Source organism: Sinocyclocheilus rhinocerous, unplaced genomic scaffold (genome assembly GCF_001515625.1).
Source record: "Sinocyclocheilus rhinocerous isolate Xijiao unplaced genomic scaffold, SAMN03320098_v1.1 scaffold189, whole genome shotgun sequence".
Lineage (NCBI taxonomy): Eukaryota > Metazoa > Chordata > Actinopteri > Cypriniformes > Cyprinidae > Sinocyclocheilus > Sinocyclocheilus rhinocerous.
The window spans coordinates 1,486,652-1,503,380 of NW_015667354.1; the positions used below are offsets into that span (position 1 = coordinate 1,486,652).

The 16,729-nt window shown below is 36.2% G+C and overlaps 3 protein-coding genes across 3 annotated transcripts; 2 read left to right on the forward strand and 1 right to left on the reverse strand.

Moving 5' to 3' along the window:
• The first annotated feature begins 1,105 nt into the window (after window positions 1-1,105).
• Window positions 1,106-5,415, forward strand: LOC107733873 (chitobiosyldiphosphodolichol beta-mannosyltransferase-like). The gene is made up of 13 exons (XM_016545705.1): window positions 1,106-1,388; window positions 1,567-1,644; window positions 1,743-1,846; window positions 2,313-2,461; window positions 2,572-2,661; window positions 2,801-2,911; window positions 3,072-3,193; window positions 3,288-3,326; window positions 3,907-3,966; window positions 4,054-4,164; window positions 4,249-4,363; window positions 4,443-4,518; window positions 5,083-5,415. Exons 1-13 carry the CDS (start codon window positions 1,115-1,117, stop codon window positions 5,218-5,220), a joined length of 1,467 nt encoding a protein of 488 aa, XP_016401191.1. The 5' UTR covers window positions 1,106-1,114; the 3' UTR covers window positions 5,221-5,415.
• An 11-nt stretch (window positions 5,416-5,426) lies between these two features.
• On the reverse strand, window positions 5,427-8,616 carry eef2kmt (eukaryotic elongation factor 2 lysine methyltransferase). The gene is made up of 8 exons (XM_016545707.1): window positions 8,350-8,616; window positions 8,068-8,130; window positions 7,911-7,991; window positions 7,715-7,816; window positions 7,497-7,630; window positions 5,968-6,215; window positions 5,662-5,808; window positions 5,427-5,556 (listed from the first exon to the last, which is right to left on the reverse strand). Exons 1-8 carry the CDS (start codon window positions 8,476-8,478, stop codon window positions 5,456-5,458), a joined length of 1,005 nt encoding a protein of 334 aa, XP_016401193.1. The 5' UTR covers window positions 8,479-8,616; the 3' UTR covers window positions 5,427-5,455.
• A 2,295-nt stretch (window positions 8,617-10,911) lies between these two features.
• Window positions 10,912-13,986, forward strand: lgals2a (lectin, galactoside-binding, soluble, 2a). Its single transcript, XM_016545637.1, has 4 exons — window positions 10,912-10,968; window positions 13,009-13,088; window positions 13,169-13,340; window positions 13,470-13,986. The coding sequence occupies exons 1-4, from the start codon at window positions 10,963-10,965 to the stop codon at window positions 13,614-13,616; spliced, it is 405 nt and encodes a 134-aa protein (XP_016401123.1). The 5' UTR covers window positions 10,912-10,962; the 3' UTR covers window positions 13,617-13,986.
• Window positions 13,987-16,729: the final 2,743 nt, after the last annotated feature.

Below are 16,729 nucleotides of genomic sequence, written 5' to 3' on the forward strand. Positions count from 1 at the left end.
AATGGGTTTGTAAAATGTTTTAGTAAAATGTTTTATGCATGTTTTGGCCCGCGTATCAAACTGAAACCACAGTCAATTAATCGATAATAATAGGCGAATTAAAAAAAAAACGCACATTATACAGGCACTTCTTATTTAATGGTATTTTATTGTTTAATTGTATTTAATGTAGGCCTATTAAACGTTCAATAAAACATTTGCAATGGGTTTGTAAAATGTTTTAGTAAAATGTTTTATGCATGTTTTGGCCTGAGACACTTGGTGTTGGTATACATATTTAAAAAATTCACAAAGAGAAAGAAAATAAAAATCAATGATTAAATAATGAAACAGTAAAGCAACATGAAAATCAGCACAGCTAGTACTTAAGAAGATGTAGAACAAGAATCTGTTGGAGTTTGCAGAAAACAATTTGATGCAATTTTTTATGATTTTTTTTTAAATGTCTGCAGAGTGAGGTAGTAAATAGTATTGGTCATGATTTTGGCATGCAATTATTAAAGAATGAAACAGTAAAGCAACATAAAAATGACCACAGTTGTAGTTGGGGAGATGTAGAACAAGAATTTGCAGACTACTATTTTATTTTTTCTTTATACATTTTTTAATATGTATACCAGCACCAAGTGTCTCAGGCCAAAACATGCATAAAACATTTTACAAAAACATTTTACAAACTCACTGCAAATGTTTTATTGAAAGTTTAATACATTAAATACAATTAAACAATAAAATACCATTAACTAAGAAGTGCCTGTATGATGTGTTTTTTTTAAATTAGCCTATTAGTATCGATTAATTGACTGTGGTTTCAGTTTGATACTTTTGGTTATTTTAATAAAAAAATCTTACATATTGTGCCTTTAATTGTTATAAATGGAATTACAGACACGTCTCTAAAAATATTAGGATTAAATGTTTAATGTATTTATTAGTGGTAACTGTATTATTTAAGAAATTATTTAAATAAAAAAATATTTAAAATGTACGAAGTGACATGCTCTTGAAGAATATTAATGTAGTTATAATTATGTGTATCATGTATTCGCCAGTGGTTCGTGTCTCTTTAAATTTTCTGCCCTACATTCAGCCACGTCATAATCAGGAAAACACAATGGCGGATGCCAATGCGGCAGTAGCTGTAGTGACAGTTTCATTGGTTCTTTTAGGACTTTCATCGGGGTTAAGCTTGTCGTGGGCTCTTCTACCAGTTGCTGTAGTGGTGTTTATTTTTATACTAGCCAGTGGATTAAAGGGGCGAGATGAACGTGCACATCTGAACGTTTGCGTGTTGGTGCTGGGAGATATAGGGCGCAGTCCTCGCATGCAGTATCATGCGCTCTCTCTCAGCAGACATGGATACAATGTCACCCTAATTGGCTTCCTTGGTATATACATTTTAACGCATGCACTTTACATTGCACCACTTTTTGCTTGTATGCATGATGTCAAATCCCCCCCCATGATTGAATGCAAGGCATGCTAATAAACACTTAAATGTGCATTACATATACAGGTCACAGGGCAAGTTTTTATACCTCTAACACTGGCATGTTGCTCGCATAGGTACTAAACCTCATCAAGACATTCTTGAGGATGACAGGATAGACATACTTCCCATTTCAGAACTAAAGGGGCTCACAGGTAATATAAACATATACACAGAAAGAAAAAATAAAAGCACAAAAGTCCATGCACATTCATTCTGATATAAAGAATGTGAACTGCATTTTGCCTTTCAGTTGGCCCCAAAATTTTCAGGTATGCTTCAAAGGTGATATTCCAGACTTTTCAGCTGTTCTATGTGTTGATGAAGATTGAGGACCAAGGCTATATTCTTATGCAGGTATCTCTCACTTGTATTAAGCAAAGCATGAAGTAATTTCATACTTTGGGGCAGTCGTGGCCTAATGGATAGAGAGTCGGACTTGTAACCCGAAGGTCACAGGTTCGAGTCTTAGTTCCGGTAGGGATTGTAGGTGGGTGGAGTGAATATCCAGCGCTCTCTCCACCTTCAGTACCCTGGACTGAGGTGAGACCCTTGAGCAAGGCACCGAACCCCCAATTGCTCTCCGGGCGCCGCAGCATTGGATGCCCACTGCTTCGGGTGTGTGTTCACGGTGTGTGTGTGTGTGTTCACTATTCACTGCTGTGTGTGTGCATAATAAACAGTTCAGCAATAAGATGGGGTTAAATGCAGAGCACAACTTCTAAATATGAGACACCATTCTTGGCCACATGTCATGGCCTTTCCTTTTCTATATGTAATCATGTCTTAAAGTGAAACTCTAAGTCACATGTGCGTTCTATAGAATCCTCCTGGACTGCCAGCTATAGCAGTGACATGGGTGGCAAGTCGTTTCAGGGGAAACCAGTTCATCATAGACTGGCACAACTACGGATACACCATAATGGCTCTTACTCATGGACAGAATAATTTCATCGTTAAGATGGCAAAATGGTAAGTAACGCTTCTGAAAAGTATCCTGGTAGGACAGTGTTTTTAGGCATATTTGGGAACTGTCTGAATTCCTTTTTCCTGAATTCCTGTCTGCATTGTGTTGTTGGCAGGTATGAGAAGCTCTTTGGATGTTTCTCGGATCATAACTTATGTGTCACTAACGCAATGAGAGAAGATCTTCGGAAAAACTGGAATATTAAGTATGTCCATTTTGAATCAGATAATATTTTATATTTTATTTACATTTTTATTATTATTAAATACGTATTTAAATAATAACAATAATAGTAAAACAGTTTACTTTTAAGACAAGCCAGTTAATCAATTTTGCAATTGTAGGGCGACCACATTATATGACAAGCCACCCCCGATATTTAGAGAAACGCCTCTGAAACTTCAACATGAGCTGTTTATCAGAATGGGCAGTACTTATTTACCATTTAGGCCTAGGTAAGTATTTTCCCATAGAGCCATTTGCTCCCATTCCTTACTGGTACGCATATAGTGGCATTAAAGTTTTTTGAAAACGATAATAGCAGTAATAGCCTCTCGCCATTTAGTCTTTGGCATTTTATAAATGTTTCACATATTCCTCTTTGTAATTTCTTAGTCCTGATGTCACTAAGGAGTACATGGAACTGACAGCCTTCACAGAGCGTAATACTCAGACAGGTGCTGTGACGCACTCTTCTGGGCGACCTGCTCTGCTTCTCAGCAGCACCAGCTGGACTGGTCTGTGCCGTCTACACTAAATATAGGGATGCTATCCGTCATTCCTTTAACTGAAATGTCCTGACTTTTCATTATTTATGTTTTTTATGTTCAGAAGACGAAGACTTCTCAATTCTTTTACAAGCTCTTGAAGGTTATTATGTTATCTCTCCATATATACTACTGTATTGTTTGGGGTCAGTAAGATTTTTTTGTTGTTGTTGAGAAATTAATACATATATTTGGCAAAGATGCATTAAATTGACCAAAATAGACAAAAAAGTACAATTTGTTTTATTTAAAAAAAGAACTTTCTATTTATCAAAAAAAATATCACAGTTTCCACAAAAATATTAAGTAGAACAACTGTTTTCAACGTTGATAATAAGAAATGCTTCCTGAGCAGCAAATCAGTATATTAGAATGATTTCTGAAGGATCATGTGACACTGAAGACTGTAGTAATGAAGCTAAAATTCAGCTTTGCCATCACAGGAATAATTGACATTTTAAAATATATTACAATAGAAATAATATATTTCACAATATTACTGTTTTTACTACATTTTTTAATCAAAAAACTTTTAATAAAACAATTTAAAGAAATCTTACCGACCTTTTGAACTGTAGTGTATTACAACCTTTTCTGTAATTTGCAGTTGCATATTTATGTATTGAAACCTATTAGACTATGTATTCTCTAACATTTGATTTATTTCCTTCTGTCTCCAATAGAGTATGAGAAGTTTGTTGAGGCAGGGCACAAACTTCCATCATTGGTCTGTGTGATTACAGGTACACCACAATGTTTAATATGCATACATGTCCATAAAATCATCTGTGGACCAACACTGTTTCAAACACTGCGATACATGAATACAGGTAAAGGTCCTCAGAAGGAGTATTACAAGAAGCTGATTGACTCTAAAGAATTACAACATATCAAGATTTGCACTCCATGGCTGGAAGCAGAGGATTATCCAGTTTTACTTGGTGAGAGGATCTCTTTAGAAATGTCATAGACCAATGTCTTGGCCTAAAACACGTATTAACAGGAGTATGATTTTTTCGGCACAGGTTCTGCTGATCTTGGGGTCTGCTTGCACAAATCCTCCAGTGGTCTTGACCTTCCAATGAAAGTGGTTGACATGTTTGGATGTTGTCTACCAGTCTGTGCCATACACTTTCAGTGGTAAGATTGTGAGACTGGTCTTTTATAGTAGGTGTAGGTTATGTTAGGTGCCATCTGCTCATTATCTATATCTTGTTAGCTTGCATGAACTGGTGAAACATGAGGAAAATGGGCTCATTTTCAAAGACTCCAAGGAGCTGTCTGAACAATTAAAGGTAAGATATATGTTAATTAAAAACTGTTCTATATGACTCAAGATTCAAAAATCAAGATTTTTTTCTTAAAGGTGCTGTATGTTATTTTTTATATTTAGGTAACCTGCTAAGTTCACATAATTGTTTCTTCCAAAAACGATCCTACAGGCAGTTGTTCAACTTGAAAATGTGTGTTCCGTGTCGGTTTGTCTGTTTTTGTTTTGGTCTGTGTGATTCCACCCACTGCCAGTTTACCCAGTAGTATTTTGACACCCCGGGTTGCCAGTTGTCAGAAAACACAGCCTATTGAAGCAAACAAACTGGGTCAGAGATCGCAGATTCTACCCGACCTAAAGGGCTCTATGATCAGAGGCTTATTAAAACGCAGATAAATCAACTTACGATGTAAGTCTTGTTGCCACCCATTGTCACTTCCTGTTGTGCATCCTCAATCTGGCAACCGGTGTGAGCGTGAATTTGAACTGCAATAGCTATTTCAACCTCTAGCTTGTCAATATTACATACTGCACCTTTAAGGATCTTGCTAATATGAAATGCGTACAGCTAATTCTGTTATCTCTGTAGCTTCTGTTTTCAGACTTCCCTAGTGATCAGGGGAAACTGGGCATTTTCAGGAAGAATCTAAGGGAAAGCGGGCAGCAGCGCTGGGATGAGAACTGGGACCAAAATGTCCTGCCACTTATTAAAGAGCACTGCGACTGACTGTCTAGGTGATGGGTTTATATAAAATTCTCTCAAATCCTTTGACTCCCATTCAATGGAAAGTTACTGTCAGGTATTTGCACAGGGTACATATGTTTAAGCTAACTGTCCCCACAACGGGACAATCAGCATTCCAGCAATGCCATTGGGAAAGACTTGAATATGAGAATAAAAAGCACACTATCTTTGTAAATATTCTGTAAATAAATACTTTATTACAAAGAGATCGTATCTGTCATACATATATTTTGATCATTTCTATAGTGGAGGCTCGGTTGTATGGAAATACTTGAGCGACAGAATCTTTCATGACGACGTGTCTCAGTCCAGCCATTTCTGTAAATAAAAGAAACATTTCATTCATTATGGGAAATCAGGGATTAAGAAAACATTTGACATTAATAGAATATAATAGAATGTTATTAATAAAATGAAACCTACCTAATTCTTTCTTGAAGCAGTCATACGTCTGTGGGTTGCGTACAGTAGATGCAATGTAAACATCAGGATGTTCTTCAACTTTGCAGTTCAGAAGCCTGCTCAGCAGTCTCACCAAACAAGCAATTATATCAGGATCATACACCACATCTGTTTCAAACAAACACAGTAATGTTACTCAAAACTTCTCGAACACCATAACTTCATGTGATCAGATTCAGAGACCTTTTAATCAATGAATGAAAATAAATCACATATGAAACTGTAATGTGTGTGTGTTCCTGCAAATATCCCTGGGTTTTGTGTCACCTGCGGCAATGATGGTGTTGGCCTGTATTCTTTGCAGCTGCTCGTCAGACACATTTTCCCAGTCCAGTTCCTCCACACACACTGACGCACTGTTGCTGTCACAGTTAGTTAAGCAGTTTGTGATATTGTCCTTCAGCCTCTGAAGGACAGTTTGATGGCAGTCGCTGAAGATGTATTTGGTTAGGCTGGATGACCGACACACTACAATGCCAGTAAGTCCAATTCCGCTGCCCAGCTCTAGCACTGTCCTGCATGTACAACACGGAGGTGATCAACAGTGTGCACTTTTAGTTGCATGCAAATGGAATAAGTCAAACAATTAACTAAATAGAGAAAGCCATTTCAATTAATCTTTCATAAGTAGCTGCAGTCATTCTTTCATTGTACATAAAATAGTATGAGAAACTATGTATAAATGATTAACCCATTTAATCCCACCGGTCACAATAGTGACAGTAAAAAAGGTTTTCATTTATAAAGCTCTAGAAAAAACTTGCTGACTGATGTTTTAGTGCACTTCCTGCAAATATGGAAAAAATAAAGTGTCTCAATTAAATATGTGCCGTTTCACATGGTTAGTGCAAATTGTCACATGATCAAACCAGTTTAATTCCTGTTTGCACCTTGAGAAGATGATGGCTGCATAAAAGCTCCAAAACGAAATATGTAAACAAAGATATGACAAAGTTTTGTTACACATTATCTTTAGGATGTCTAGTATTAAAATATGAATTCACATATATTCAGTTTTGTTGCGTGTGGTCATAGAATGAGTAAACATCTTGATGGTCACAATAGTGACCAGTGGGATAACAGTGAATTTAGGTAGCCTATACAATATAAATCCAAATGCAGTTGTTAGTGAAAACTGCACTAAAATGTTGCAATGACAAAATATTGCACTAAATTAAAAGTTCAAATGTAACAAGTCACAATATTGATGTTGTAATACTGGTAGCACTAATATAAAAAAGTTATGATATATGTTACAATAAAGTAACAATTCTGAAGTATGTTGATGTGATGGTTGCTTATTTTTTATTTTTTTTGTCTTTTATCTCAGTGTTCCTATCAATGTTGTATAAGGTTGTTTTTTTTTACGCATAATAGTAACCCTAGAATGTGATCAAACAATTTAAAATAGCTGGGCTAAGATTTATAGTATTTTTTATGACTGCAGAAAAATTTTAATTCAGTATACACATTATCCCACTGGTCACAATTGTGACCGACCATAAAACACAATTTTTCACACACTTTTCAAAAAATAAAAAAATAAAAATAAAACATAATAATAAAAAAATTAATAAAAAAAAAAAAGTATTGATTATTTCAAAGGGTTATTAATGACACATCATTTGGATATTTCAAGTGAATTTACATTAACTTATTAGAATTGTTGTATTTTGGCACAAATTAGTTTATTTGATTGAATGACAGAGAAATAGTGAAAATTTCTAAATAATTGTATCCCACATAAACAACAATCACAAGTAAAATGGCATGGAGTTGTGAGGTGTCAGATTTACTTGTTTTTGAAGATGTGTGTATTCTCCAAAGCCCATTCAGACAGATACAGGGCAGCCTCCCAGGTAACCAGACCTGTGGTTCCTTGGGAGATGAGAGCCACGTTCTCTGCTAGACTAACAGCATCTCCTGTTGGCTGAGATTTGACACTTTCTGATATTATGTTTTGTTATGAGGTAGAAATATCTTTAAGGTCCAATGCTAATGTGATCAGACTCACCAATAAGTAGGTTTTGTAGCACATGTCCTCCTCCTGTGCACATATGACCTCTCCGAGCGCTTCATACAGTACATCCAGAGGTTCAGCAGCCAACATCTCATGCTACAACAATGAGCCTTCATGAAAATATGCTGTATCTCAAAATATGTGGGGAAAAAAAGTACAACATGCTTGTTTGTAAAGACACTAAACCAACCCTTTTTATCAATTCTGTCAGGAAGCGTCTTCTGTATTTCAAAGAGGGGGGATTCTTGAGGCAAATCGGATGTAAACATGTCTACCAAAAAAAGAGAGAAAAAAACTTTAATTTTATCCATTAAATAATTATTTCACTTTCATAATGGCTTGCTTACCTTCTGAAGAATCTCCATTATGATGTCTGAAGTTGTTGTAGTCATAATTTCTCTGTCTAAAGCCTGCAAAAACCATTGCGTTATTTATGCATGTAACGTTGGAGATGATACAGAGAAAACATAAACATTACAACTGTTAATTTACTTTCCTGAAAAACAAAACCAAGTAAGAAAGAAAGAAAGAAAGAAAGAAAAAGAAACGCAGCTCACATATAAATAGTTGTACAAATCATCTGAAAAAATGTCTTAATACATTATGGCATGTTGCAATGTTCTACTTACATCCCATGGAAATGTATTTAAAAGACTCGTGGCGAAGAAGTTGACTTGAAAGGTGTGTATGACTTCCTTTCTTGTTTTGTGGCTCATTCCTTCCCCTTCTTTACCTGTCATTGGATGTGTATAGTTCATATTTTAATATCACACAAGTCTGCTTGCTTGATGCTGTTACTAGAGACTACGGAAGACGCATGGGTGAATTCCATAGTGAATTTCTTCGTGTGTGTCAGTCCACATATGTTGTGGTTGCAGCGCCACCTGCCGGGATGGTTGTGCATCAGCGTCAAATCATATGGCCGTGGCCAGAGCCGTAGAGAGAGAGAGTTGCGACAACTCCGTTCACTCCAATGGACCAGTTTTTTACAGCAATGGCGGGTCGTGGAGCCGCTCAATAGTTCCCGGAAGTTAGCGCTAATACTGTCAGCACCGTAGAGATGCAGTAGAAGAGACCGCTGTGATGAACTTTTAAAAGGTACAAAAAAGTATTTTATCAGCACAGCTAATCAAATTACCCTGTACATTAAAACAGATTATTATTAGATTATTCTTCACTTAATTAGTAGATTTACGGGATGTTATTCATTCTCTTCATGCAGTTTCATCCATCGTTGTGTAATTAAGGCTTTTAAAAGTGATTTTGCTGGTGGGGAGTTATTTAATAGACTTGGATATATTGCAAAGGATGCAGATGGACCTAAGTGAGAATGAAAAGTTTGAAATAGGCGAGCAGTTTTCATTTCAGAATCATGCTAGGCTAAATTTCCAAAAAAGGTATTTTATACACCACAGTAAATCTATACATTATTACTGTGTTTTATAATTAAAAGTTTTAGCTACTAAAGAAGTACTGTGTTGAAGGAACAGACTGAGCAGTGATGCCACAGGACTGCAATGTGATGGAGCATCACTTAACCATTTCTCCTGTTTTTTTCCTTTGCTGTCTTGCTTTCAGAACAAGAACCAAATGAAGACTCCCTGTAAAGAGACATCAACCTCACAATGAGTCTTTCCCTGCTCTTTGTGTCTTTGTGAAAAAGTGCCAGTTCCCTAGTATGATTACATCACATTTTGTTGGTGTAACAAATATATTTTTTATATATTAATAACTGAGGGGTGCACAAGAATCGAAAACATTAAACAAGATTAGTTTTCACTTAATAAAATATATTTTATTTATTTGGAACGAATTTTCTAAGACAACAAACGTAACATTTACCATGAGATTAGTAAAACGACAATGAACAGGTATATTTGTGATTGAACTTGACTAACAAGCAAGTTGTAAGAACACACACACACACACATATAATTATATTTATATAGAGAGGCTGAAGTTACCTTGGCAGAAGACCACGATGTCGTTTATATAGCAAACACAGACTTTTACCATGGTAACTAAAGCCTAAAATATATTAACAAGGCAGGTAAGGAAAGCTGACCACATTAATCCTCAAATATTAGAGGATTTTATCTTTTAAAAACAACACTAATATAACTACCTATATATACCACGTATACTATTTGATGTCTACGTGAATCACGTGACAATCGAGCGTGTTGGACTTCCGTTGACGCAACTCTCTCTTTCTATGGCTCTGGCCGTGGCTTAAGACTACAAGACTACAAGACCCGCCCACAAGAATCTCGACAAGTAGATTTTCTATTGTATTCTAAAAGTACTTTATAAAAATACCTATTTAACTTAATAAGAAAAAAAGAAAAAAAACTTACATCATGTCTAAATATTAGAAAATGTCCGACATCTGTGGCCTGGTGCACACTGTTTAGACTAGCCTTAGTAAGTTATCTATTTTTTTTCCCCCTGCAAGACTGGTCATAACTTTTCAAAACATAAAAACATAGACTGGTCTAATTTGAATCCGAAAAGTAAGATTGATTATCATTTGGTTAACTGCTAGTTAGAGTTTATGCAACTGGCACCGGTCATTTTAAGTATTGCATTTCAGAAAACCCCAGAAACCCTGGCGGTGCCCATTGGGCGGGGCTTGGCGTGGGCGTGGTTTGAAAGATTACAGGATGCAGAGAGACTGCTCTCCTCCTGGCTGAGCATCTTGATGATGATAATGATAATGAAGATGTGCATGCAGCTATTATTTGAGGTTGCTGCTGCCAAAACATTTTATTGCCTGTGCGCAGGGATGGGCAGTATTTCAGATACATGTATTTAAAATACGTATTTGAAATACAATTTAAAAACAGATTAAACTATTATCTGTAAATTTTACCTTGTATTAAGCTGACATTTTTTTTCTTTCATATTGCATAGCCCTTCGGCGGGGGTCCCCCGAAGTTCTCACTTCTCTAATAATTTCCTGAGTTTGCGGTGACTGTCTAAAGATAGGCCTACATCCTGGAGCCCTATACAAATATTTTGTTGTTAGACTAAGACATTACGTAGAAAAAAAAAAGAGAAAGAAAAGAAACAATTTAATGCGCCGAAATGCGAATGCAGTTTAGATTAATAACAAACGACACTGTGGTGTTAAAATGCTCGTCAGTTTCACAAAGCAGCGCAAATTGGCAGTGCCACACCCTCATGTCACCAGCTCCACGAGACACTTCGTTTCACTTCATTGGATCTCAAAGGAACTCAAAATGAGCGTGAGTAATTTTAAAACGATACATTATTCTTTAGTTTTATGTCAAATGGTGTTTTAAAGATTTGTTTATAGTTAAGACAGCATATGTTAGAATGTCTTCTCTATCTTACGTTAGCACAAATAATACAGTGCTCGTAGCAGCTGAAGTCTGGTGTTTATGTCTATTTATACTGTGCAGTATGCTGTCTGTTTGGTGCATTGCATAGTTATTATAGAATAGTGTATACTGAAGCGCCCCCACGTGCATTGCGCATGGGTGTGACCTCCAAATTTCTATCACAATGTTGTACTGGTTAATTACATCAGCTATTGTAAGGTATTTAGAAATACATTACGAAATGCAATTCATAAAAACATGCCTGCATCTCATGTGTCTCACTAAAAGGCAGAAACTACTGGAAATAGTCTGGAACAAACTTCTTATTATTATTTTCTTAAAAAAAAAAACAAGTAGTGAGACAAATTTGTATAGTTATTAATATTTGAAAAACATTTCAAAAACCAAATCAATAACCAAATCAGTGACAGTGTGGCATTACCACATCAAGTGACAAGAAAACCAGGACTGCAGATCATATGACACACATATGTATACAGTTCAAAAGTTTAAGTAAATGAATACTTTTATTCAGAAACGATTAATTAAATTGACCAAAAATGACAGTAAAGACTTATAGATTGTTACAAAAAATATATGCATTGCCAATAAATGTTCAATCAAATAAATCACGGTTTTCACAAAAATATTAAGTAGCACAATCATGTTCAACTGTAATAATAATAAATGTTTCTTGAGCACCAACTCAGCATATTAGAATGACTTCTGGTGGATTATGTGACACCAAAGACTGGAGAGACAGAGGTTAGCTTTGTAGCCTTGGCTATTGTGTTTGCAATACACGTTGTCTGTAACCCTTCAACATTTTAGGGCAATTCATCTTACCTTAACATGTTCAATCCTTTGGCATTTCTAGAAATGAAGCAAGACTGGCCAATTCAAGCCCAACTATGGTCTGAAACCTACCCAGGGGCATTGAAAAGGAGACCTTTAGCTCACTTTCTCTAAAGCTCAGCGAAAGCAGCGTGACTCAGTCATTCTTATGCTAATCCGAAAGACTGAGCATCACTGTCCAGCTTCCCTTTTGCAGTTAAATCAGCAGTTTAGAAAGTTCAGAAAGAAAGAATGAGGCATGCCGCACTGCTCTGAGAGTTGCGTTCTGCAGCAACTTCTGTCTGAGAGCTGGTTTATTGTTACTCACACCGACTAATGTGGAAAGAATTCACTTCTGCTACACATCTGTTCTTTCACATTCTCAAGTGCCTTCTTCCTTCTTTTCCTATCTCTCTTTTTGACCCTCCTTTCTCTCCACTATGCCACTATCTCTTCTGCCATCATTACAACAGCTAGCTACTTTCCTCGGCAGAATCACATAAAGAGGCCTTGTGTAATTCATCTTGCAGCTGCCGACCCAACTTGGCTTCTAAACTTACACCAAATCTCTCAGAGATGGCATGGCCACTAGTTTTTAAAGATTGAATGATTAAAAGATAGCTCTTCTTGTATCCATCTTCTCAGAAAAAGGGTACAAAGCTGTCACTGTGGTGGTACCCTGAAGTACAAAGCTAAAGTTACCCCTAAAAGATAGGCACGTTTTGAAAGGGTACTGCTCCAGTGACAGCTTTGTACCTTTTTCAGACAGAACCTATGCAGAGGTTTTCCAATAGAGCAACAGTGCCACATCTGCAGTTTTTTGAAAGTTCAAGTCTGGCTCTTTGCCTTTCACCATCGGACTAGGATTTTCCTTTCAACGCATTGGAAAATTTGACAGCATTGCTTTTGTGAGGCTGATTCTGTCCACTCCATCATTATAGCTACAGTCTCTATTTGGTTTATAGGGAAAATCAGGCACAGTGCCCAGCTGTGTACAAGTCAAATTTAAGTGGATACACATGTTTGGCTTTTCATGCCAGTAGTGAGATATACAAAAAGAAAATCAAATTACGAATAAAGAGTAACTTCAGCTCTCTCTGTTTCTAACAGGGTATGCTTGTGCAGAATATGTCCTTCAAGTCGGGACAGACTCTGACTCTTACAGGAGTCCCCAATGCTGATTCCACAAAGTAAGTCTCTGCAAAGCAACTTCTAGAATTCAGGACTTTATAAGCACCAGGAGTCATATCTCCCATTTGCTCTTTTGCAGTTTTGCCATTAACATTGGTCACAGCGCCGAGGACGTCGCACTACACGTGAACCCTCGTTTTGATGCCCATGGTGACCAGCACACTGTAGTGTGCAATTCATTCCAGGACGGCAACTGGTGTGAGGAGCACAGAGGGGCCAGCTTTCCATTTAATCAGAACGAGGAGTTCCAGGCAAGACTCATATATATCTTAATGAAACTGCTGTTTAAGCAGATGGTAATCATAATAAATGGGCTGTGGATGAAATTTAATGACCCCTCGGGATTTTAATTAACATATTATCTTTTGTCCTTCCTTCAGATAAAAATCACTTTCACCAATGAGGAGTTCCTGGTGACTCTTCATGACGGTTCTCAGATTAACTTTTCTAACCGTCAAGCTGCTGAGAAGTACAAATATATGCACTTTGAAGGCGAGGTCAGGATCCTTGGGATTGAAATCAAGTAGACTAATCAACACTTACATAAGGATACTGTTGTATCCTGAGTGCTGAATGATTCTCTGCCTTATTTTGTCACTTTTCCAGCTCTGTTATTTCACAATTTTCACTTATTCAGTATGGAGTATTTCAATCACACTTGTATGCCAAATCAGCGTTTTAATTTTGTGTGGCACTGGCTATCTAAACCACTAGAGGGAGCTCAACTACAATAAACTGCCATGAGCTTTAGCGGTACATGTAAACCATTCTGAGAGGTTTCCATCTAGTTTATTTTTCCTACTGCTTTTCTACAATGAAACATCATGTTCTTAAATCTGGTTTGTAACTAAAGCAAATTCACAAGCTATAGCTGTTGACATATACAATAAAACCTGTTTTCACAAATAAACTAAGCCTCTTTTGTACTTACGTTTAATGTGTTCAGGCAGAAACGTCTTTTGTGTTTATATTTAGTTATGATTCATTATGAGAGAACAGATGGAGAACATTCAGAATGAAACGAAAGCATTAATTCCATCAGGTGTTCATTATACAAACATGTCAACAATATGAAGTCCCACTGCCAGTCTAAAATAGGTCATTCATGACATGAATAAAATATGTAGTGCATGAGAAACTAAACAGTACAATTCAACAATTTCTTGATATATAGAGGCATTTTTGTAGAGCAAAGATGCATAAATGATTACATTAAAACAATAAGTCTTAAATGTAGTCATGATACTCACTTTACATCAAATAGCCTAACTGATGTGCAAGGCATTTCTTTATTTTGAAAAAGTAAAAAAAAAAAAAAATAGGCCTATATATATATATATATATATAGGGAACATATGGGGGAAAATGTAATAAACTGTAATTTATATAAAGCATCATTTAAAAAAAGATATATCACTTTAGTAGTGATTTGTTGAAAATGCACTACTAGACTGACAGTACAATCTATTGTAAAATAAAATATATCATGGTATCATTAACTTCCTTAACTATATTTTTTCATTCAAGTTCAAATGTTTTTCTTTTTATCTGTGAAAGAATATCTGTGATTTTCCATAAGATTCAGTCAATATTGCAATTGTTTTTCGTTATAAGGAGCAAAGAAATTAACTGATACATTTTTTAGTTTTGGGAAAGTAAAGAAACCCTGGACTATTGCAAAAGAACTTGATGTGAACAATCTCAAGAAGACCACATCAAGGATCCATCCAATGGCAATGAAATTCTACATCGCCTCATCACAAAGGAAGAGGCCCTGCATATTTCCTGTACTGCTAAAGAAATCTTTTAAAATACACACCTCGGCTCGATCTCAACACCTCGGCTTTGGTTTGGGAGATGAATAGCCAGCATAACTGCACAGAATATCTTATGTAAACTGGACATGCGATATGCCTCAAATTCAGTTTTGCCCTCGGGTAAACTGTTCAGTGCCTTGATTTTAACCTTTGAAGTGTCAGCTGGTATGAAAGTGAATCACGCTGACCACATCAGCAATTTGCTAATAGCAAAGTGAAATTATTTTTTTTTTACACTGCAGTAAAGCTGAAGTATTATTCCCTATTCAACTCTATAGCTACAATTGAAAGTGTAGTTATAAACGATCAATGATGTCAACACGTACTATTACAAGTATGCACTTTATTTTTTCAAAGACCCAACTTCCTTCAGCATTATCGACAGATGTCACTGTCGTTATGCAGCGATTGGTAGCCGTGCTGTTGTTTTCGTCTCTAATTTGCTCACTATTTTGTCCACCTCTCTCATTGCTATATGTTAAAACATGATTTTTCTCCGGATTTTTTTAAACGTTTTTTCAGCTTCTTCTGCTGTTTGTCCCATAACCCCCCGCGCGAGCCTGACACGCACCTTGACCTCCACAGAAATACGCGGGCGTTCATACAATACAAATATTAACGGTAAGAAGCTCATTATCTAGTTGTTAACGTTTTTATAAGAGAGTTTTTCTAGCTAATATTAGCATAGTCTATTAATTAATTATAAAAGTTATTTGAATGTTTAAACCTAAAAATATAGTTGTTGTTTTGGTAGGAAAACACACGCACACACACACACTCACTCACATTTAATTAACTTGTTTGAGAATGTAGTTTCTACTGTGGTTACAGCCAAACAGTTTTAGGAATCAGTATTTGATATCCAAATGATATATAATAGTTGTTATATAATAGATATATAATAGAATTATTGCAAATTCTAACGGTCTAAATGTTATATACAGTACAAGTTGGAATATTTTCATGCATTTGAGTTGCAAGTATTTCAACCAGTCTTCAGGTGTTATGTTCTAGTGCTTTGTTTTGTTCAGACAGCTTACAGTTTGTATCACTATACATTGTTTTCGTTTTTGTGACTGATGAACCATGACAGAACAGTTCTTTTTCCATTCCACATATCCATCAACAGAGCTAAAACGGCCTCAGTATCTGCTACCTTTTGACAGGTATGAGAGGTAATGTTTTATGGCCTATAGGTTTTACATTTACATTATTGCATTTAGCAAATTCTTTTATCCAAAATGACATGGTGCGTTCAATGTACACAGATTGCCAGCGTGTGTTCCTTGGGAATTGAACCCATGAACTCAACTTTGTTAGCGCCATGCACTACCAGTTGAACTACAGCAACAATATAACTGTTGTTGGTAAGTGATTTTTGTTCTTGTGGTCATGTTGAATGGAAATGCCATGATTAACTGCTGTCTATCACATACTGATATTATTTCTCTGCCTCTCTGGAATTTTCTACCATAGGAAATTTAGAATAAAGGACATATTTGGTTTACAAACTGCCTCTAAAAGCAGAGGAGAGTAATTTGTATTAGAATAGCTGATCCACTATGATTATCATGTCACAAAGTTTTTTAAATTATTAATTCAGGAATGTGCATTTCTCTCCACGGTGAGTAGCTTACATTTCTGCTTTACATAAATATTTATTCTGTCACAATCTCATAATAGCAAACTGCCAAATGCTGGGACTGTTCTGTCTCTGTGTTTGTATTTCCTTTGATCGCTTTGTTGTTCTACTGGATGTTAATTCATTGCCATGGAATGTCTTCTGTCATTGACTGGGTGCTTTTCAGGGGTCTGGTTTCCAT